Genomic DNA, 24681 nt, shown 5'->3' with positions numbered 1-24681 from the left:
AAATATAATCCAATATAAAATAAAAATTAAAAAAAAAACAGCTTCACTAAAAGACCACCATATTTGTTACTTGAAATTCATTTGCTAAACCTCTATATAGCATTTGATTTTTTTTGTCTTTTTCCAACCAATCCACAAGTTACATTTTGTGATTTCTATACATCTGTTATACAGATAAGGTTATTCTGTCACTCTTCAAAAAATGCAGCTGCTATAGAAATTTAGCTAAATATGTTAAGTATAATACCACAAAAATGGGCTTAAAAATACCACCGTCAACAAAGGAAATGATGTACTTTGCAATGCTATGACAAATGAAAACAATTAAAACAATCTGACAAAAAAATATTTTTAAACGTATCTAATAAAACAATATGCAAGATGTCAAGAGCTCTGACTTTGAAACTCAAAATTAAAAAAGAACTTTTCTAGCTAGTTTGTGATGTATGCTTTTTAAAAATCAAGAAACAGATTAAGAATCCTGCACGCTACCATCTATACCCCAGAAAATCATTAAGGAACAGTTTAATTTGGTTGCAAGATTCTTTATTTTGTAAACTATACATAAACAGTAAAAAAGAAAATGCATTTTACCTTAAATATTACATAAAGTTAACATTAAAGATTTTTTTCTTAGTGTATATAAATCAAATGGAAAGAATCCAACAACTTTATTTCAGTGGATTGTATATACTGGGAAACCAGCTGACCCACTGTTTAAATGGTGACACCAGTGTGTAACACCCAACAGGTTTTTCCACTTTCATTATGGGCACAAAACCATAGGTCTGATATCCTTAAAAGCGATGGTGTACCAGAAGGGCTACATGATTAATTAACATGCTAACTTAAATACAACAATTAAAGTAAGTTTTGTTGCAGTTAAATCTTAAATGCTACTCCACACAATAATCATAAACAAGTCCACATGGTAACTATGTAACAGTAGAAAAAAGAAAGAAAGTATTCTATTTTCTTCATTCCAGCAGCAGTACCGGGACTGGTATTAATTCGTGATTAGGTGTGCCTATCTATGCCTAATGTCCTATGTGGGGATGCATGCTGAAACCTTTCTATTTCTATTTTGCAAGGCACCATACAGTATGTTCTCTAAGTTTCGACACTAGTAACAAAAATGGCATAATTCTTAGATTAAATGCAAATATTTATCTAACATAGGAAATAAAATAAGAATGAAGATTTTTAAGTTTGATATTGGGGCAAATGACAAACTTTTTGTAAAAATATGGTTTAAAAGAATCTTTCCCTTTGTCTTTCTACTTTAAGTTCTGCACCCTAAGTTGCTGGTCAGAAAGATAAAGAAACCTAGAAAGATAAAGAAATCATGCTGGTTAAGATTATCAAACAAATCAACATAAGACTGCTGTCTAAATTAAAATAAAAATTAGAAAGGACAACTATGTTTTTAACTTTCAAAATCCACGGTTTTTCCCTACTGGCCATTTTGTAAGATATCTGGTCACATCCAGAATAACTTCAGAACTAAAAACATCACTAAAACTTCATAAGTAAAAACACACAAACATGGTGGAGGTCTCCAGGATGGTGACTTCGTTCTTCTCACTTTGTGCTATTCCCTCACTCACCTCTATATCCCTCCAGCTCTGGGAAGAGTCTACTTGGAAACTGCAATTAAGGTCATGCATATTTTTATAAAATCCTTAGGATCCAGGTCACTAGTATGTTATTGTAGATTCAACTTAGAATTTCTCCCAGAAAAATATCACATATGACCTCAAGCACTGGTTGTTTTGTTTGTGGCAGACTCACAGAGATCAGTAGCTCTTCATAATTTTCTCTTGTCTGGCTAGACTCCATATGTGTTCTCTTTTTCATATAAAAACTCAAAGTAAATGATACTTCTCTAAACATAAAGTTCTATGACTTTAGTTGCAATATTTGAAATAATTATACAAAATATAAGTGAGTTTTAGAATCATTTTGTTTTGGGGCAGGAAGGTACTCCTCAGTAGGGGATCACTTGGTAAATAAAAGAAACATAGAATTTGTTGCTCTCAGCTCTCATCCATCAGATGTATCCATCCTGGTCACCACCATCATCATCATCCCCTTCATCCTCATCATCATCTTCAATCTCATCTTCATCGTTCATAATGTCATCTTCATCGTCATCAGCAGCCCATTCACGGAAATCTCCACTTGCAAAATCTCCAGAGATCTCAAAATCAATAGCTTAGGAAAAAAGTAAACATTAATGTTATGTGACTGAGTGGTAGGATAATTTCTGAGGGTCAGAAAATTCTGATGAAAATTTAGGAAATTAATAAACTGAGTCACTTTGCTGTATACCTGAAACTAACACAACATTATTAATCACCTATACTCCAAGAACAAAAAAATTTTTAAAAGATAAATAAAATTTTAATTTGCTCTTTAGCTTTCTTAACAAAAATAAGGTAAAATCCATTCTTTCTCATTTGTTAAAATATACAGTGCTAAAAAGCGGAATTGTTGCTGAGGTCTGATATGTACGATTTCCAGTTCAGTAATATTGAGCTCAGCCCAGGTTTTATAAAGTCCATGTCAAACTTTGAATTTTACGAAGAATTGAGAACTTCTTCTCTTAGTGTGTAGGCAAAATAGTTGCCCCTCAAAGACGTTCACTTGCTCATGGCTGAAACCTGTGACTGTGTGACCTTACATGGTAAAGGGGCTCAGGAGATGTGATTAAATCACGGGCCTGGAGCTGACAGGTTACTGTGGGTAACTGGGGTGGGCCCAGGTGATCACCTGCATCCTTAAAATCAAAGAACTGTTTCCAGATGAAGTCAGAGGGCGGTGTGATTACAGACGAACAGTCAGAAGCTGGGCCAAGGAACGCGAGTGGTCTTGGGAGAGGACAGGGCCAGGAAACACTGTCCTCAGGAGGGAGCCTCAGAAGAACCAGCCCTGAAGACACCCTGACCTTAGCCTGGAGAAGCCCATGCTGGACATCTGATGTTCAGAAGTGCAAGATCACACATGTGTGTGGGTTAAGCCACTAACTTTGAGGGATTTTGTTGCAATAGCAACAGAAAACTAACACAGCCAGTAGGTATTTTAAAAAATGTTTAGAAATTTATAATGACTATGGAGGCAATAATGCACACATATCTCAGAATGTAATCATTTCCCAACTCCCCTAGTACCAGCGTGTTTATTTTCTACCCTTTCTAATATTTTGGTCTAATAATTCTTTGGTAGCTAATTATAGCAAATCCTATTAATGTCCTCCAGTGCTTATGAACTGATTGATTTCACAATACAACACACTGAAGTTCGTATCTTTTGTGAAGAAAATGTTATTTGTACTCTTCTACTTCTTGTATTTTCTTAATAATTTCAACATGCCGAGAAAACTCACAAGTCACATTCCCAAAACCATTTCCCTGTCACCTATTGAATTCATCTCCATATAATTATTATTTATAAAATAAACATCTGAAATTCTTTATCCATCACGGATAACTGAAATAACTGATAGTGCAACTCATTCAAACTATGTGTTACAAAGCTGTGTTCTCCACGTGTAACAAGTATGTAATGTAGCTATTGAGTACTGTACTCCATCGTACGGAATCTGAAAACACTGGCCGAAAGCCAAAACCAAGCTATTAAAAGTGTTGTGGAATAAATAAATGCAGAACAGGCATTTAAGCATTAAACGCGATTGCTTTTATATACCGTTTACCATTTATCTATTTCTAAACAATCACAGTGTATCAGTTTAAAAATTGCATAAAGGAGAAAGCTAAACATTTTCTGAAATACAAGACTGACCAAGTACTTTGTTTACATTTTGGTCATTTGTATTAGTTGAAACATAATCCATTAATTCCGTCTGTGTGTGTGTGTGTGTGTGTGTGTGTGTGTGTACAGCTAAGTGGCTTTTGTAGTGAAAACTCTCCACAGTACAAACAGAAATACTCACTTGAAACCTACATTCTGAAAAAATATTTCATGAAAGACAAAAGACATCACACTTAAAACTTTACAATGTGTGTGTTATGCTCAACTTAACTGTAATATTATTTTTTTAGGTTTATATGTAAAATGCATGCTCAGAAAAAGAACTAGAATATTAATTATAATTACCCTTCAAACAATTAAAACTATATTTTCTCACCCAAACATAAGGAAACATGCTCACACAGCTGCAATTTATGGACCTTTACTTTAAAAAGGTTACTTTTTCTTTCATTGGTCCTCCCATGTTCTCCCTGAGTGACCTTCTCCAAAGGCACACAGATGGGAGGGTGCTGTGTGGTGACACGGCACCCACCAGGGCCCGGTGAGCGGGCCCAGGATGGATGACACAGTCTGCCTTACCCGAGAGGAACACGGAAGGCATGCGACATCCTTCCCGTACTTGGAGGAGTAAAAGCGGCCCACCTTTCATTATTCTTCCTTAAAATATCTAAGTTATGCAGTTCTACTTGTTAGTTATACAACTTTTTCTAACATGCTAGGAGTGAGCCTTCCTGTGCCCCCCGGCCCAGTACACTCTGTAGGGTTTGCATAGAGGTGGGCATAGAATGCGACTCTCCAGCACTTATCCTGCGGGGGAGAAATCGTGGCACGCGCGGCCCTCCTCCTTACCACAGTCTGCTGCACCGCGCCTCCTGGACCCCACGACTTCCCTTCCGTATCGGTCCACACACCAGCACTGCCCAGCGCTGCCGTGGCACTGCGTCGGCTTGTAGTAACCATCTGCGTCACACTGGGGGACGTACTGTCCTGTGAGACACGCACATGTGGTAGGAACAAGGGTCACCAACCATGCACTGACTCACTCAAGACACACACATACGAGCTCCGGCTCCAGGCTACGAGCTACGGTGCAGGTAGAACAAAGCAGGCGCTGTCATAGTGAACCTCTTGCATTTCTTCTGTTGAGCAAATTTACTGTCTTGTCTTTTTAATCACTCTGCAGAGGGGGCTGTTTCCAGATGTACAATATACGGAATGAGAGCTGATGAACGCCATGCATGGTAAGTCACCCAGACCGCTCAGCAGGGCATATGAGACCCTTCACCGTCTCATCACTGCCGATTTTTGACTTTCATCTCCCCAAATTTTCATTCATGTATCCTCAGCTCTTTCCACATCAAGCTGTTTTCTACAAATGCAGTCCTGCTTCATCTCTCTATGCATCTTCTCCTCACCTGGAATCCCTCTCCTTCCCTCTCTCTTGCAACGTAAAACTTGACTGAAATGTGACCCCCTTCTCTTAGGCTGGAGGGTTTCTGATATATTTCTTCCATCGTGTATGTCTCTCAGTGCATGCATTCACCACTACTCTGTGGTATCCTCTGTATTGGGAACTTTCGCTTCTCTTGATTTTGATCGCTATACGAACAACTCACACTCAGTCTAGCGGGAAGCTAGACACTTAGTTTCATAATATAATATCTAACATGTACCTGGCACACTGCTAGTGATAAGTGTGCAATAATAATTGAGAGGTGAATTCACATTATTCAATAAACACTCCCACGCTACAGTGTAAGCTTTAGGAGATTAGACAATTTTCTTGTCTTTCCTGACCAACTGTCTGCTCAGTGACCAGACACACTATAGTTACTTGGTGAAAGAAAAAAGGAAAAACAATGACTAATAAACAGATAAAACATGAAACTGTTCCATTTAGTCCTGCAACAATATGCGATCATTATTTAACCCTTTAAAAAAGTTTCAAAATTCTGATATATAAATAATCAATTTAGTTTGAAAATTATAATTCATTTGAAGGATTTGAACTTCTGGTCTTCGAGTGAGGTGGACCGGATATCACCAATATGGGAAACTCGAGAACACCTTCTGTGGATATATAGCAGGAAAGATAAGGAAGATTTTCAATATTATTATCTCTACCTCTTAAAAAATACCATAATTTGACACACTTGACATAAAAATGTTAAGATGGACAGTTAGTGTGGCCATTTAATTTGTTGTCTCCGCCAGTACACCTTGGAAACAGAAGAGCATTATTAGGAATTAGCCTAGAAATGCAGACACCAAGACAGCTTGCAGCCTGGATGCATCGCACCTGCTACCGCATAACAGTGGACAGACTGTCAGAGAAGGACGCTTTCCTACCCATTTCAGAAGGAATATTGAAGGGTCAGTGCTCTCTAGTAATGACTTTCATTTTTATTACGTAAGATGAATAAAGATGACTCCTCTCAATTGGGCTCTAAATATGTTTTCATTTTATGTAACATCAAATAATCAAAGCCTGGATGTTAATAGCTTTTTGTCACTAATAGACCTTGACCAAGTCGAAGATATTTTCCCGTTGAATGTCAAAGGCTTTTCCCAGTGCACATGAATGAACTTCGATTTGTAGAAAAAAACAAACCCAGGTACCAAGGTAACGTTTCCACCTGTGAGCTGGAAAGGTGCATCTTGTAACAGAGTTAAAAGAAATGTGATACATTGTAGCTTTTATCTAATGATGTGGCTTCACATCTAAAATGCTGTATTAAAAAATTTAGTCTATTTATTTTGAACTGTGAATTTTCAAGTAATATGAAAAATCTTCTCATATAAACATACAATATTGTAATTACAAAGACAGCATATCATAATACAGATTAATCAGACCTAAAACCATAAAATTGTGTGCCACTAAATACACAAGAGCATTAACATACATGAAAAACAACAAGTGCTGCATATGTGGTGTTCTACGCTGTATGCTAAAATAGAAAAAAGGACATGTGTGGACAAACTTGTGAAATCCACATAAAGTGTGAGGCTTAATTAATAGGATTATAGCAATGTTAATTTCTTAGATTTGATAAATATATGATAGTTAATCTATACATGGTAAGATGGTAACTTTAGATGAAGCTGGGTGAAAGATACATGGAAACTCTACTGTACTTATAAAATTTCTGAATCTAAAATTATCCCAAAAAGAGTGTATTGAAAAATTGTATGTTGACAAAAATAAAGAAAATAATCATATGTAATAGTTTAACAATCAGTTAATAGCCAAGCATTCTAATATTTCAAGGCTTTGGGTGAAATTTGGAATTATCTATGTATCTGTTTATCATCTAATACATACATTTACTTAGTAAAAGTAAGTTTATAAAAAGTGCTGATGAGAAACTAAAAAATCTGTTCCAATTTTCCTGAGGAACTCAGCCCATGCTTTTAACCATCTCTCTCTCCCTCCCTCTCTCTTCCCCTCTCTCTACATACATACATACCATCAATTTGTGAACTGTCAACCACAGAATTAGAACCGAAGTTTCTGCTGCTTTACCTTTAGCATTGTTTAAATTTCTTTTTTACTTAATAACTTTCAAAATGACCATTATATTAGGGTAATAAAACAGACATCATACCTTTCAATAGGTAAGATAATAAAAGTAAGGCTAATGACTTTCAAAAACGTCATAAATTTTGTTGCCGAAATTTAGTGAGGTCCCCGTTTGTTGGATAAATATTGATTTTGTGCTGCTGTTTCCTGAGAGTTATTTATGTAAGCAGTAAAGGTGTCAGAGAGTGATCCACAACTCACCGAGGAGCTTCTTCACCCCGAGCCGCTTCTGAATACTGCCGAGCTCTGTCTGGCAAGGTGGGTCTGCAACGGCATTAATGTCACCTCAATGGTTATAGGTAAACAAAGAGGGGGTGATTTTTATGTTACCAAACCTTAGTTAGATTTACAAGGCTTTAGAAGACACGTTACATATCAACTGCTTTACTTCTGGAGACACACACAAGTAGATACGTATACATGTGTATACACACACATCCATCTACACCTACCTCTATGCCTACACCTACCTCTGTACCTACAGTACATCTGCACCATCATGTACATCTACATGTATGTCATCTACATCTACATCATCTACATCTACACCTACATCTACATCATCTGCATCTGCACCTACATCTATACCTATATCATCTACATCGACATCTGCACCTACATCTATATCATCTACATCTATACCTACATCATCTACATCTGTACCTACACCTACATCAACTACGTCTACATCTACACCTACATCTACATCTATATCATCTACATCTGCACCTACAACTACATCATTTACATCTACATTTATGTCTACTTCTCTATAGAGAGGCTTTTCTACTTACTGTTTGATTATCTTAATTTCCTCAGAATGACAGAATTGGATGAAAGAAAGGAGAATGGTATAAAATACGTATAGGATGGAAAATGGTTCTTTTCATTGACTTTTAAAAGGTCAATCAACTCTTCAATGTAAATACAACTAACAGATTGCTTCCCAAACTAACTGATTTTGTTTTCCCTCATTTAAAACAGCTTCTACGATCAAGAGAAACAGCTTCACATTGAAACATAATCTAGGAAAACGTGAATGCTTCCAAGTTATTCAGAGACACTGTTATAAATTTTGATACTGAATAACACTGACAGGCTTCAGTCTTTTCAGTTTAACCCACATGTTTGCAGTATATACCCAATATGGAAACAGGATGTGATATACAATAATTTCTGAGAAGCCATCTTTAAAAATAATAAACTTAGAACATTAAACCAATTTGGAAATAAGTATATGCCTATTTTTCAAACTCTTTAAAACCACTTAGAAGGAGATTAGTTTCAGAGAAGTACAAAATTCTAAATAGACATAATATAGTTTGGCTTATTATATTTAATTATATATTTTCTAATATATATACATATTCTTATCTGAAAACAGTTCAATGTACTTTAGACTCTTATTGTAAAAACTTGCTGTTAATACTTGCTATATAAAAACTGTACCACAAACTACTGAAACAGCAAAACAATAAACTAGTACTTGCTCCACTACAACTTTTTTAGTGAAAAGGCAAGATATAATTCAAATAATTTAAGAATTTTTTACCAAACCAAGCTCACAATATGCAATTATTAAATTTGCATGTAAGCAGCAGAGTGGAAAGAGACCATGAGACAAACAACTTAGTATGTATTTTACAGTTTAATATGTCAGGCCAACAATGCTTTTCCTGGAGGAATCAAAAATGTGAAGAAAAAGTAATTTGCTTGAAAAACCTGATTACCTTATTGTTCTACTTCACGCTGATACTGGCTCAACTGACCCCTTTGTTTTTTCTAATAATTTGTGAGTCTTATATTATTAACAGAATAGGAATGAAGTTGCATAATATGGGCTTATAGAGTAGACGTAACATTTACTGTCCTCCAAATATGACATTTAAAACCAAGAGGAAAGATTCTAGCTGAAGTTTCAATACTACATTGAAAGCAACTCTTCTCACTGCTATGGGACAGTTATTGTAAGTAGAAGCGATATTTCTCCTATCTTCCTGTGGGATCGCCCAAAATCAGGCACGTCTGAGTCTGACTCTCCCTGAATAAACCTGGGGCAGCCACAAACTGTGTGTAGGGGAACCTGCCAGATTTCGAGAGAAGTCATGACAGATTGGGCTGTTCCACTATATACAGTACTGGACTGAGAATATCTATCCTGTGCTCTGTCTGGCCTTTGACTCAGGTACACTCGGAGGGCGTGACTGAGATTTCGCCTGTCATTAAACTCTTGCAAATAACTGATGTAGATGAAAGGGCAGTGAGGTGGCAAAGTGCGTGAAGGTTTGGACACGATTAGGCACAAGTTTACACACAAGATTTATTTCCCCCAATCTAATGGTGATTTGACTTTATGGAAAATCCTGATTTTACATGCTTAAAATTGTATGAAAATCATGAGTTATAAAATAGAGGCTTTAATGTAATCATTAAATTTACGAGTAGTTATTCCCAACAGTAGTTTTAAAAAATAAGAAAAAAAAAAGAATTAAAATCTTTTACTAGTTAATTTCAAAATGCTGTTTTTTAAAAAATTAACACTGTTCATTGTTTTGCATTCTGAATTTAAAACCTCAAAGCCTTATATTGGAACCATTCACACATTATCTATATTATGAATGGATAATTGTCAACGCAATGATAACAATGCATTTTTATTTTCCCACACAATTTTGAACTGAATAAAATGTCACTGGGAAAAATAAATAAGGAAATATCTCTATGTTTACAACAGTAATATACAAAGGTGTTCTTTCTATCCTCACAACTAGTTATTTCTAGGGAGTATATTTCTATTAGCTGTCAAATATAGAGATACAAGGTGATGTCAAAACTGCTAAAAAGGTAGACATTGCAGAGGTGTGTGCGTGACCCAGTGGGTGTCACACACACCTGCAGGCGGTGCCACCTCCCTGCAGGGAGGGCACCCGGACCAGCTCAGCCTCTTTCTCAGGAGGCCTCTGCCCAATCCCTGTCCTTCATGGAGTCTCTCACAGAATGGATATACTTAAATAACTTTATCAGGTTTACTTCGTGCAAGTTTCAAATATTCATAATACCAAAGGACAACATTGCCTGTATTTAATATCTTTCATTAAATTAAAGAAACACATCCTTTGTAGAACTAATGCAGATGACGCCCGTTCTGACATTTCCTCCTGTGGCTGGAAGGCATAAATGACCTCGAAAGATGCGAATGTTCTCACTGTCGTCCCATCGGGTGTATCACTGGCCGGGGTCCTGCCCTGAACGGGATTTGCCAGCAAGCTGCCTAGGGGTGTCTCTCAGCATTTTATGTATGAGGACTTCGCAAAGTCTGAATGTAAAGGTAAAGGAGATGCAAACTACTATCAATATATACAGGATGGATAAACAACAAGGTCCTACCGTAGAGCACAGGGAACTACAGTCAATATCCCGAGATAAACCATAATGGAAAAGAAAATGAAAAGAATATACATCTATATCTACATATATCTATAACTGAGTCACTTTGCTGTACAGTGGAAATCAACACAACATTGTGAATCAACTAGACTTCAATAAAATTAAAAAAAAATAAGAGGTACAGCTGTTGGAGAAAGAAGTTTCAGATCCCCGTCCCCTGTGCTCATTCTGTAACATGAAGGACTTTAAGATCACTAAGCATCGTCCTCAGCTGTGGACGAGACTGTTACATTCTCACAGGGCTATATGAGGGATAAATGATTTTATGTGCCCGAAAGACGACATGGCCCTGAATAAATGTTAATTTACTTTCTCTTTCCTGGATCTTACACAACAGGACTTTAACTGAAACAGCAACTAATAAATTGAGGTACTTTTTTGAGTAGGGGCTTAAAATATATTTTATGAAAGTAAGTTATTAACACCTAAGGTAACAAAAATCCAAAATTAGTATTTTTCCTACTTATTCTTTTATAAGTAATTAGAATGAAATCACACAAACCACCATCATATCCATTTTGTGTTGCTTAATTGTCATGATTTCAGAAAATCAGTCATAGAAACAGATATGCATTTTAACTAATTACAAGCTTTTTTTAGGTTACAATTTTTTTCCCTTGGAAAACTACAAGTATTTCACTTGCCTGAAATTTTATATTCTCAACCTCATTTATTAAACTTTTGAAATTAAGCTTAATTTATTTTTGAAAGGTATTTTTTTAAAAACAACACTATTACTTTACTTTTCAGATATTTTCCAACAACCATACAACTATAGTCCTGATTGCAGTTTTAAGTCAACCTGGATTAATAACACCCCATTATACATTATTCTCTCCTCCTCTCTCTCTCTCTATATGTACACACATAAACACACACATACATATATTACTCTAATTATAATAAACTTAAGAATTTGTTGTTTTCATTGAATAAACAGGAAAAACACATTCTTTATAAGGTGAAACATTTGAAAAAATGTTTTTAATGTTTATTCTTTTCCATGAAATTACTTAATGAGCTAACTCCATAGTCAGTTACCCTGATAGAGCTTTTGTAATATTTTCTAGCATATTAATGAATGGAATTAGCTAAACTCTCCTAAGCATTTGGGAAGTTGTATAATCGTTTACCAGGTACTAAATTATCTCTACTGTGTATTAAATGATCTCAGAGGATGTCTTCATGTGACTACGAAGATTTTGATACTTTGGAAGTAAGTATCAAGAATAATAAATGAAAAGTATATCAAGCAGAATCTTTTGGGGACCTTTCATCAGTTCTACGAATATTACTGCAAAATCTAGGAATGTTTTAAGGTAAAAATATTTAGTTCTGCAGTAGAAACATTCAGAGTTATTCAGAATATTTTAAAATGTTCATGTATAAACACTTGGACATGCTATCATAATAATCAAAGAAAAATTAAAATAACATTTGTCATCATAACAAAAGACCACGTCTCTTTATGGTAGTTTACCTGGATTTACTTTTTTATTCTGTAAATCAGCAGTCCCCAAACTTTTTGGCACCAGGGACCAGTTCCATGGAAGACAATTTGTCCACAGATGGTGGAGGGGAATGGTTCAGGCGGTAATGGGAGCTATGGGGGGCGGGGGGATGGTTCAGGTGGTAATGTGAGCAGTGGGGAGCGGCTGTAAATACAGATGAAGCTTTGCTCGCTCGCCCACTGCTCACCTCCTGCTGTATGGCTCAGTTCCTAACAGGCCACGGACCAGTACTGGTCTGCAGCCTGGGGCTTGGGGACCCCTGCTGTAAATGATTTAAGGGTATACTAGTCATTAAAACCTGGGCAAAACTTTATAGGGGTATTCAGTCACCTAAAAAGCACATATGCAATAGTGTAAGTCAGCAAGTGTGTGTTTGTGTCAGTATGTGAGTCTGTGTTTGTGAGTTTGTGTGTGTCTCTGTGCATGTGTGTATGTGTGTGTATGATTTAGAATATTTTAACAAATCCAATCTACTTTTTAAACTCTGTTTAAAGTGGTTTTTAAACACATTAGTGGTTTAATCTATGCTACAAACCCTGCTGTTGACTCACTGCTAATCAATTTAGGCATAAGCATGTCATCCCTAATCACTGAACTATTACTAATATATGAAAAAGTAATTGTGATAGTAAAATGACTGCTATAATGTGCTGGCTTCCATATGAAAACCTGGGAATCATTAACACAGATTAGAGTAGCTTGTTCATTCCGATAGCTGTCAAGGGCTTTAAAAGGCAGTGACAATAGCAGATGTATCATGTTAGACTAATTTCCCATTTGTTTTTCAAAATTAGCATCAAAGTTACACATGTCATTTTTTCTTAGTTTCCCCAAACTTTATCATAATTTGAACGTTTTGGGTCTATTTCCCTTAGACACAATTTTAGTTATCATTTGGTTGATTACATAAGCATGGCTTCAATTTTCCCTTACGTTACCGTTTCCTACTGAAGCAGGACCCATAAAGGACAAGCCTCATCCAACACTTCAGGCTGCCTCGCCTCTCCTGGGGAATCGAGACTCTTTCTTTGCTAGTGCATTTTCATAAAGCTAAGTTATCTAAAAAGTTTGAAAGGCTAAGTCATTTTAAAATCAAAAGTGTAAAAATAACTTTATGGTGAATGCTGTGGTTCATTTGGCTCGTTTAATAAGATCACAAAATAGAACATTAAAACTCCACAGCGCAGTGATAAAAAACCCATTTATTTTACACCATGGGCAAAGCAGATAGCAAATTAATTTAAATGATTACTTTTAATATCTCTGTTCTCATATCTCTGTGTTTCTTGGTGGTTCATAATGGAAACTATAATGAAGTGCATTAATAAAAAGTATTAATTACTATTTTTCATGTCATTTAGCGTGTTTTGCATCCCTGAGTTATACTGTTCAACGTGCTGCTTATTTGCTCTTTTATTAAACACTCTAATTGGAAAACTATTTCTCACAATGAATGGGGTGTCACATACTGGTTTTTTTTTAATTGAAAAAAATTAAAAAAAATTTTTCCTTGGAGTTGATTTACAACGTTGTGTTAGTTTCAGGTGTACAGCAAGGTGAATCAGTTATACACATGTACATATGTCCTCTCTTTTGTGGATTCTTTTCCCATTTAGGCCATTGCAGAGTACTGAGTAGAGCTCCCTGTGCTGTACAGCAGGTCCCTATCACTTACCTATTTTATACGTAGTGGTGTGTGTATGTCAACCTCAGTCTCCCAATTCCCCCACAAACCCTTTCCCCCTGGGAGCCAAAAGTTTTGTTTTCTGCACGTGTAACTCTGTCTCTATTTTGTAAATTGAGGACAGGGTACAAATGAGCTTGTCTGTAGTGCATGGCTTTACTGCACGGACAAGATGGCCTTTGGCTCGGTACCTTGTTGCCTCTGGAAGCAGTAGCACCACTCGTTGTTGGAGATGGAGCTGTCCTTGTACGTGTCACAGGAGCTGAAGAAGGCCTCGGCGCACCGCTCGTTCTTATCCAGGTAAATGCTCCCAAGCTCCGACTGGTCCAGGAGCAGGTCATAGTTTGTATCAAGTCTGTTAAACATCCAGCCGAGTGAATCCTTGCAAATTGGCAAAATACTGGTATCAAATCCTAAAGGCAAAGATGGAAAGATATTAGCTAAACATGAAAGTTGCCATCAGCAGCAAGCAAAGTAAAGAAGTGTCACAGCGGGTTTGTAAGAACAAATCTGACTCCATGTTAGATCTGTTTCTTTTTCATTAACCTTTGTATTCTATTGCTTTTGCTACAGTTAAGAATGTTGCCTACAGTCTAACATACACAGGATAGCCCAGTTCTCAAGGCTCTGACCTTTAAGGGGGTAACGTTTTTCCATTCATATAGAGATAAAAAGTTGCCCAACAGAGAATAACATTTGTCTTGTTGGAGGTTTACAGGAACATCGCGACCTGACCTGTGTGGACAGATGCAAGAACAAGGATTCTGACACCATGAAGTTCGCAACAACCAGCCACGCCCCTCCCTCATCTGCCTTTAAAAATGCTTTGCTGAAACACTTCTGGCAGTTTGGGTTTTTTGGGCATGAGCCACCCATCTACTTGCTTGGTCCTGCAATAAACTTTTCTCTGCTCCAAAATCTGACGTTTCGATTTGTTTGGTCTCACTGTGCGTCACACATACGAACGTGCAATCAGGTTCCTTACGGCACCTACTCAACAGTCAGAACTCGGGCTTACATCCACCTTGAGTAACTGGTGTCAGAGTGAAGTGGGGTAGTAATATACACCTCTCAGGATAGCTGTGAGAGTTAACTAACCAGAATATAAGGCGTCTAGTACTAATCAGTCATTCATTCAGTGGCAGTTACTACTGTAATTATATATTACTTACTATTCTTTTTGTTGTTCAGGCTTTTTCTGAATAAACAGGCTAGACACATGCCTTGCTAGGTGGATATAGCTGTAACTGAATAATAATACCCTACTCATAAAGAAATACAATTCATTTTTTATTCAAAGAAATGAAAATGCCCTTTGAACAAAAGTATAATTAACACATAATAAATAGTAACTTCAATAACGCTCTGTATCTTGGTACAACCGTGGTGACCATGATAGTTCACAAGTAATATCCGGAGCAAGAAGAACCAGCAGGTACTTTACACACTGCTCTGTCTTCTGCTACCCACAAGGCAACTTTTTAAGCACACAGCCACTAGAGTTAGGCAGCAGGGTGCACTCGCAGCAGATGCGCATCAGAGCCACACACCATCGAAGTGTGGGTTACCCGGGTCAGCTGCTGACCTTGTGAAGGCCCGGTGTCCTAAAAAGCAGCAGATGCAACGTCAGTGTGTGAAGCGTAACTGAGAAATCTGCTTTCAACCCTACTTTTCTGTCAGGTTTAAGCTACCTTGAACGCGGGTTTTGTCACCCGGTTTTTGTTTCATTTGCTGCTTTTCATGCATTGCAAGTGAAAAATACAATACTCGCGTCACTGGTATGGAAGAGAGGGTGTGTTTGGAGATGATGGCTTTCTGAAGACCGAGCATCAGAAAGACTGAACCTTCAACGGCAGGGGCTGAGGAGCCGTTGAACCCTCTATGAGCGGAAACCCTCTCGGGGGTAGTGATGTGTATGTTCTAATAGTTACGTGCACTATCTTGATAATTTTAGTCTGTTAAAATTCGAGATGCAAGAATAAGTGCAGATATAGATATTGAAGGTTTCCTGTTCAAATCCTATCTAGCATTTTAAGGATACTTAGGATTAAAAATGAAACAGGACTTAAACAATTCATAATTTCACCACCTTTTCAGGGTTTATTTTACTAATAAATTCAGAGCATATTTAGTGCTTTCTACCTGTGCATCACTGTCCCGCAATGGGGGCCAAAGGTAAAGTGGTATTGTGACACTTTCATAAAAGCAGAGAGACAGAAATTCAGTGGTTTTCTCACTGTTTGTATTTTTCTTTGTAAAATTGTTTGTAGAGCCAAACAGAATTCTCCCAAACAAACAGACAGAGAGCAAACATGAACTGCTCAATTCCTATTGACTTTCCAGGTCTTGACGCTGGCTCTGAGAATGCAGGGTTCAAACATACAGACAAGACCCCATTCTCTTAGAGTTTACTTTGAAAACCAGCCTGGTTTGAGATATTGGTTGAAACTGCCTCTTACCACCCAAAGTTGTCAAATGCCCAGGGATTACATGAAGAAAGCAACTGCAGAAAAAGATATACTAAAGTCTGTAAAACCATTCAAAGAACCTGAGTTTGGGGTGTGAGATTCTGGTGTGCCTTGGACCCCACCCTTCCGTCCCCAGCTCATTTTAGGAGGCAATGGAGAAACTTAACTGCCTTCAGCAAGATCTTTTTTGACTCACCTCCTAGAGTAGTGAAAATAAAAACAAAAATAAACAAATGGGGCCTAATTAAAAGCTTTTATACAGCAAAGGAAACCATAAACAAAATTAAAAGACAAACCAAAGAATGGGAGAAAATATTTGCAAACAATGCAACCGACAAGGGATTAATCTCCAAAAATACAAACAGCTCATGCAGCTCAATATCAAAAAATCAAACAACCCAATCAAAAAATGGGCCGAAGACCTAAATAGACATTTCTCCAAAGAAGACATACAGATGGCCAACAAACACATCAAAAGATGCTCAACATCACTAATTATTAGAGAAATGCAAATCAAAACTACAATGAGGTAGCACCTCACACCAGTCAGAATGGCGATCATCAAAAATTCTACGAACAGTAAATGCTGGAGAGGGTGTGGAGAAAAGGGAACCCTCTTGCACTGTTGGTGGGAATGTAAATTAATACAGCCACTATGGAGAACAGTATGGAGGTTCCTTATAAAACTAAAAATAGAACTATCATGTGACCCAGCATTCCCACTACTGGGCATATACCCTGAGAAAACCATAATTCGAAGAGATACACGCACCCCAATGTTCACAGCAGCACTATTTACAATAGCGGGACATGGAAGCAACCTAAATGTCCATTGACAGATGAATGGATAAAGATGTGGTACATATACACAATGGACTATTACTCAGCCATAAAAACAAATGAAATAGTGCCATTTGAAGACATGTGGATGGACCTAGAGACTGTCATACAGAGTGATGGAAGTCAGAAAGAGAAAAACAAATGTTGTATATTAACGTATATATGTGGAATCTAGAGAAATGGTATAGATGATCTTATTTGTGAAGCAGAAATAGAGACACAGATGTAGAGAACAAACGTATGGATACCACGGGGGAAAAGGGGTGGTGGTAGGATGAATTGGGAGATGGGGATTAAGACATATATACTATTGATACTATGTATAAAATAGATAACCAATAAGAACCTACTGTATAGCACAGGGAACTCTACTCAAGTGCTCTGTGGTGACCTAAATGGGAAGGAAATTCAAAAAAGAGGGGATATATGTATACGTATAGCTGATTCATTTTGCCGTATAGCAGCTAACACAGCATTGTAAAGTAACTATACTCCAATAAAAGTTAATTAAAAAAGAGAAGGAAACTTACCTGCCTTTATGAACAAAAGGTCTTGGAAGAGGAAGGACACTGGGAGTTAGTGATGCGAGTTTATCCCATCCCCCCACCTACTTCTGAAGGGAGGGGTCATCTGGCGAGCCTCCCAGAGCTCTGCACGGGGTGGGGGGTGGGGGGGGCTGCAAGAGCATCCCGTAAATGCACCAGTCTGCAAGGACAGGGAGAGTCTGACCCCCGGGGGAAGGCGTGCTTATCTGCTTTTTGATGAGTCCTGTTGCTGCCAAAGTGGGAAAGGCAGCTGGAGTACAGCGGCAGGGACGGCTCTGGGTCAAGCAGAGCCTGGAGGCTCACTCTGGGTGCTGGGATGCTGAGGTGGATGGGATACAGGGCACCCCAGAGGAGGTGAGCAGAAGCCAGTGGCTGGGGATCAACAAGAGAGCTCCCTGTTGGGAGGAGTGACGGAGGACCAGCGCAGAGACCACAGAGCAAGCGTACCCTGTCCTCAGCACAGTGAGGCTGCAGTGCTGATGTGATCGGACTTTGTTTTATTGGGTGGGCCCCACAGTGCCTTCGGTTTCTCACGTAAAAATAAAAGACACAGTTTTCATTTTCACCAAGAACTTTATGGAACAGCGTATTCACCCTTTTGCTCCATTACTTTCTGCCATTTTGCAGGCAACTTGATAATTCCATCTTCCCCAAACGTTTTATCTTTTTGAGCAAAGAACTGTTCCAGGTGCCTTTTACAGTCTTCCAGGGAATTGAAAATTTCTCCATTAAGAGAATTTTGTAAAGATTGAAATAAATGGCAATCCGAAGGTGCGAGGTCTGGTGAATACGGCGGGTGAATCCGAACTTCCCAGCCACGCTGTACAGTTTCTGCCTTATCAAAAAGTTTCTGGTTATCAAAAAACATGCGGTCTTGTATTATCCTGATGGAAGATTATGTGTTTTCTGTTGATTAATTCTGGACGCTTTTTGCTGAGTGCTGCTTTCAGTTGGTCTAATTAGGAGCAGTAATTGTTGGAATTATTCATCTGGTTTTCTGGAAGGAGCTCGTGATAGAGGACTCCCTTCCAATCCCACCATATACACACGTCACCTTCTTTGGATGAAGACCGGCCTTTGGTGTGGTTGGTGGTGGTTCATTTCACTTGCCACATGATCTCTTCATTGTTGTATAGTATCCATTTTTCATTGCCTGTCACAACTGGTTTTAAACATGGAACATTTTCATTACGTTTCAGTAGAGAATCGCATGCAGAAATACAGTCAAAAAGGTTTTTCTCTCTTAACTTAGGTGGAACCCAAATGTCAAAGCAAATTCACATAACCAAGCTGGTGCAAATGATTTTCAACACTTGATTTAGATATTTTGAGTACGTCAGCTGTCTCCTGCGTGGTATAACACTGATTGTTCTCAATGTCTCGATTTGATCGCTGTCAACTTCAACTGGTCTGCCTGACCGTGGAGCATCGCCCAGTGAGAAATCTCCAGCACGAAACTTCGCAAACCACTTTTGACACATTTGATCAGTCACAGCACCTTCTCCATACACTGCAAAAATCTTTTTGTGCATTTCATCTTTACCTTTCTTGAAATAATAAAGCATAATATGCCGAAAATGTTGCTTTTTTTCCTTCTGTCTTCAATATTAAAATGGCTACACAAAAACACACCAATTTTGATGTCTTTTTTTAAATGCATGCTGATATGACAGCTGTCACATACAAACTAACAAAATTGTTTCAAATGAAGTTAAAGACAGCTAAGTGCTACTAGAGCCATCTTATGGAGAAAACCGAACGAAACTTTTGGCCAACCCAATAGAAAGAAAACAGCCTCTGCACAGGATTAGATGGGAACTGGGCCGGAAGCTGGGAGACCAGCAGGAAGTAACCATCACAGCCCTCGTGGGAGATTTTTTGGGTTGTTTGTAGCACATCTTCACTCGAGCTTCTTTTGAACAATCATCAGTCTTAAAATATGTTTTAAAATGATCTCTGCCCAGCTTTTATGACGTGCCAGCCAACATCCTTGTCAGTTTTAATGCCTTGTTATTTTTCTCAGTATAGGGTGAAAGAAAAGTGGTCTTAACCATTCAGTGGTTTTTGTAGCTCTACTTTGAGGAGAGCTTGTCTACAAATCAGATCTCAACATGAAAGAATGTTTCTGAAAATATGACATGCATAGATACTTAACAAACCTTAGACACAACAGGACCAAGAGTTTATCCTTTATGTTACAAAGAAACGGACTTCTTATAGATTACATGCCTGGTGAATGATCGATTTGATGACATGTGATGTCTTAGATGGAGAATGTCAGGGAATCTGATTTGGATTCAGGTCACTGGCCTGAGTTCTGCCACTACCTTGTTGTGGTTAAGTTATTTAATGTATCAAGGCTGTAATGTCCACATTGAGACAATGTGGGGGTTTTTAAAGTATGATCGCCATGTTACCCTGGAGATAAAAAATACAGTGAGTTTACGTTATTTGAATGATATATTTATACACAAAGTTGTGTTACAAGGGTCACTGGAATGATAAGTAACAGAAAAGGACTACAAATAAAATTATTCTGATAGTCTAAACTATTAATAAATGTATACTATTCAGTATGATTCTGTTGATGCTACAAATATAAAATAAAATTAATTTGGAAAAAATTTTAAACTTTTGGAGCCACAGATACTATGTGGTGACTTTGAGCATTCTCGGATATGCTACTGTATGTTTATTATATATAATACAGTATGAATATTATATATGCGTATATATATATATACAGAAAAGAACTCTAGGTCCAGCCAGAAATCTGACTTGGGTCACCAAAGGAAAAACTTTTGCTGTCACCCAATTTCTGAAGTCTACTTTGCCTCATAGAAACATAACCACTCCAGCTTTCGTATGATTAGTATTTCCACTATTTTACTGTCAACTAATTTGCATTTTATATTTAAAATGGGTCTCTGAGAGACAGCATGACAATGAGTCTCACACTTTTTCCAAGTGTGAGAATCTCGGCCTTTTTACTGAAGTGTTAAGGCCACATGCATTTAATATTATCAAAATGGTTGTATTTAAAACTTCCATCTTGTTATTATTTGATTTGTCCCTCTATTATTTGTCTTTTCCCGTCTTGTTTTTATTAAACATGTTGCTTTTATTTTTTATGATTCCCACTTAATCTCCACTATCGGTTTAGGCGGCAGGCAAAACCGTGGTCCCTCAAAGATATCCACATGGACCTATGTGATGCCACATCCAAAAGGGGGTTATGAGTATGGGTGGAATTAAAGTTCCTAATCAGTTGACTTTAAAATTGGGAGCTCATCATGGATTATCTGCACTGACCCAACCTAGTCACATAAACCCTTAAAAGTGAAGAACTTTTCCCAGCTGTAGTCAGACAGAAATGACACAGGAAAAAAAAGGCTTTAAAGACGGAGGAAGGAGGCTGTGAGCCCAGGAACACGGGTGGTCCCTAGGAACTGAGCACAACACAAAGGAAAGGGGGCCCTGGTCCTACAACCACAGGAGCCGAATTCTGACCACCATCCACCGACCAGGGAAATGGATCCTCTCCTGGAGCCTCCGACACCTCGATCTTAGTGTGGTGAGACCTCTGCGTTACACCTTGGACCTACAGAGCTGTGAAACAATGAAAATGTGCTCCTAAACTACAAAGTTTTGAGGTAATGCTACATCAGCAGTAGAAAACTAACGTAGTTTATTCACTATATTTATTTTATTGTTTGGTGGTTGCCCAGGGTTTACAGTATACATCACTGGCTATCATGTCTACCTTCGAATGATGTCACAGCCTTGACATCCGCTGTAAGGAACTTACCAGAGTGTACTTAGACCCCAATTCCTCCACACTTTCTGCAATTCATCCATTTTAATTCTACATGTTATAAACCCCACGCGCTGTTACAATGTTTGCTCTAAACAACTTAATAGCTTTTCAAGTGATTAAAAATGAGAAAAGAAACCCTTTTAAAGGAAACTTTGTTTTCTATGTATAACACTCTGACACCAAGTGTGTGGGTTTTCCGCCCAGCAGTACTCTATTTTCTGTGGACGGCAGTGAGGGTCCTGCAGCTCAGTTTAGTCCTTACCTCTGTCCTCAGACCCGAGAGCCTATGGGCTGAGCTCCACAAGACGGAGCCCGCCCCACATAACAGCTGCGAGAGGTGGGGACTTGGGTCGACTGGGCTGCAGACGGGGGTTCCCACAACACTCCTCAGGTTCTGTGACTTATTAGAACGGCACAGAACTCCGGGAAAACATTACCTACGTTTGCCAGTTCATTATAAAGGCAATTATAAAAGATAGCAATAGCCCGATGAAGCGGTACCCAGGGCGAGTTCTGGAAGGTTCCCGGGCCGGAGCTTGTGTCCCACGGGGCTGGCGCGTGTCACCCTCTCAGCACGGGGGTGCACCCACCAACCCAGAAGCTCTCTGGACCCTGTGATTGAGGATTTTATGGAGACTCCATCACGGAGGCATGAATGACTATTAACTCCATCTCCTCCCGAGAGGACGGAGCGGGGCTGAAAGCTCCTCCCTCCTAACTGGGGCGTGGTCTTTCTGGGGACCGCCCCCCAACCTGAGGCCATCCAGGAGCCCCAGAGTCGCCCCCTTCCGTAGAAGACGCTCCTTTCACCTAGCAGTTCCAGGGGATTCGGGAGCTCTGTGAAGGAGCTCCTATCACCCTCATCACGCAGGAAATAACAAGGGTTTTAGGAACCCTCTGTCAGGAACTGGGGTCAAAGACCAGATATTAGAACAAGATATGCTCCCAGCACCTCTACTACTCAGGAAATTAGGGTAACAGAGGCTCTGTGTCAGGAGACCTGGGCAGGGACCAAATGCATTATTTCTCACCATGTCACATGTCACCCCGATAGTCCTCTGCGTAGATAGAAACTTCCGCGTGGCATCACTACCTTCTAGAAATTCCTGTAACATTTCTTGAAATCTCTCAACTTTGGATTGTTTAAAATGTCTTGATTTTAGGGCTTCCCTGGTGGTGCAGTGGTTGAGAGTCCGCCTGCCGATGCAGGGGACACGGGTTCGTGCCCTGGTCCGGGAAGATCCCACATGCCGCGGAGTGGCTGGGCCCGTGAGCCATGGCCACTGAGCCTGCGCGTCCGGAGCCTGTGCTCCGCAACGGGAGAGGCCACAACAGTGAGAGGCCCGCGTACCGCAAAAAAAAAAAAAAAAAAAAAAAAAAAAGAAAAAGTCTTGATTTTAGCTTTCTTTGCCAGGGATGGTAGTTTTTTTCTTTTCCTTTAGCACATTAGAAATGTTCCACTGTGTTCTGGCCTCAAGTTCTCTGGCGAAAAGCTTGCCGATGCCCTGATCTCTGCTCCTCCCCCCTTTATTTTCCTTCCAGCTGCTTTTAAGAGGCTCTTCTTAATGCTGACTTTCGGCATTTTGATTAGGGTATGCTTTGGTTCGTTTCTCTTTGCTTCTGTTTCTTGATGTTTGCTGTACTTGTATCTGTGGGTTTATAACATTCATCAAGTTCAGAAAATTTCAGCCATTATTTCTTCATATAACTTTCTAAGCCTCCCACCTCCAGTACTGTTATTTCTAGGTAATGCATCTGACATGGCCCCAGAGTTCACTAAGACACAGGCTTCTGTTTGTTTCTTTCTTCCTATGTGCTTTATTTTGGGTAGTTTCTATCATCTCTCTTCAGGTACATGGACTTCTTCTCCTGCAGTGTCCAACGTGCTTTTAACTCACCCAGCACATTCTTCACTTCATTTCTTGCCAGCTTCCCCAGACATACTACGTGGGTGTTTTCTTCAAATATCCCCTCTTGCAACTGCTGTCCCTGTTTACCTTTATACAACTGTGCATATTAATAATATTTACAATAGTTGTTTCAGGTCCTTGTACACTCATCCCACCATCACTGTTATTTCTGGGTGTATTCTCTGGACTGCAGTTTCTCCAAGCTGTGGACCATATTTTTATGCTTCGTGGCATACCTGGCAGATCTCAGTTGGATGCTACACCTTGTGAATTTTAAGTTATCGGTGGCTGGGTTTTGTGGAATACCTCTACGTGTTATACTTACTTCTGGCATGAAGTTAAAAACCTGCACGTCAGTCTGACTCTGAAGGCAGCTTTAAGGCTTTGTTATGTGGGTGCAGAGCAGACCTTCACTCCAGGACAGATATAGTCCCACCAGCAAAGCACGTCTTATTTCACCATAGGGACGAACAACCATTTCTTCATCTACTCACCAGGCAAGGACATTTGGGTTGTGGCCAGTTTTGTAATTATAAATAAAGTTGCTATAAACATTCACATATATGTTTTTATGTGAGTGTATGTTGTAATTTCTCAAGGATAAATATCTTGAGATGGGATTTCTGGGTCATATGGTATGTTTATGTTCCTTTTAGAAAACACTGCCCAACCGTTCTTCAAAGCGGCTGCACAACTTTGCATTCCCACCACCAGCGGACGAGAGACACAGTCACCCAGGCCCCACCTAGCACTGCTATTCATTTGGAGCCATTCTCATAAGGATGTAAGACGCATCTCACTGTGAACAAAAGTTTAGCATCTCCCTAATGTTGATGGACGTCCAGATTCTTTTCATGTGTTAATTACATCATATCCCTTCTTTGGTGATGTGTACAGATGTTCTGCCCACTTTCAGTTGGGTTGTTTGTTTTACCACTATTGAGTGCTATTTATATTTTCTAGATGCAAGTCCTTTATCAGATATGTATTTGCCAATATTTTGTCCCACTTTGTGGCTTGTCTTTTCACTGCTTAATCAGTTGCTTTCAAAAATCAAACATTTTTAACGCTGATGAACTTTGGCATCACTTTTTCCTTTTATGCA

The 24681-nt window shown here is 38.8% G+C and overlaps 1 protein-coding gene across 4 annotated transcripts in view; it reads right to left on the bottom strand.

Moving 5' to 3' along the window:
* Window positions 1-2050: 2050 nt before the first annotated feature.
* SPOCK3 (SPARC (osteonectin), cwcv and kazal like domains proteoglycan 3) overlaps window positions 2051-24681 on the bottom strand; it is a gene marked incomplete at both ends in the record, with an annotated part of 431148 nt that continues 408517 nt past the window's right edge. For all 4 annotated transcript variants that reach the window (XM_082656104.1, XM_082656105.1, XM_082656106.1 and 1 more), the window contains 4 exons: window positions 2051-2214; window positions 4621-4758; window positions 7556-7618; window positions 14188-14409. In XM_082656104.1, coding sequence (XP_082512230.1) covers window positions 2051-2214; window positions 4621-4758; window positions 7556-7618; window positions 14188-14409 — 587 coding nt within the window. The remainder of the gene's footprint in view (window positions 2215-4620; window positions 4759-7555; window positions 7619-14187; window positions 14410-24681) is intronic.

The sequence above is a fragment of the Grampus griseus genome (assembly GCF_964374135.1).
Source record: "Grampus griseus genome assembly, chromosome: 6".
NCBI classification, from domain to species: Eukaryota; Metazoa; Chordata; class Mammalia; order Artiodactyla; family Delphinidae; genus Grampus; species Grampus griseus.
This window is presented reverse-complemented; position numbering and strand designations above follow the sequence as displayed.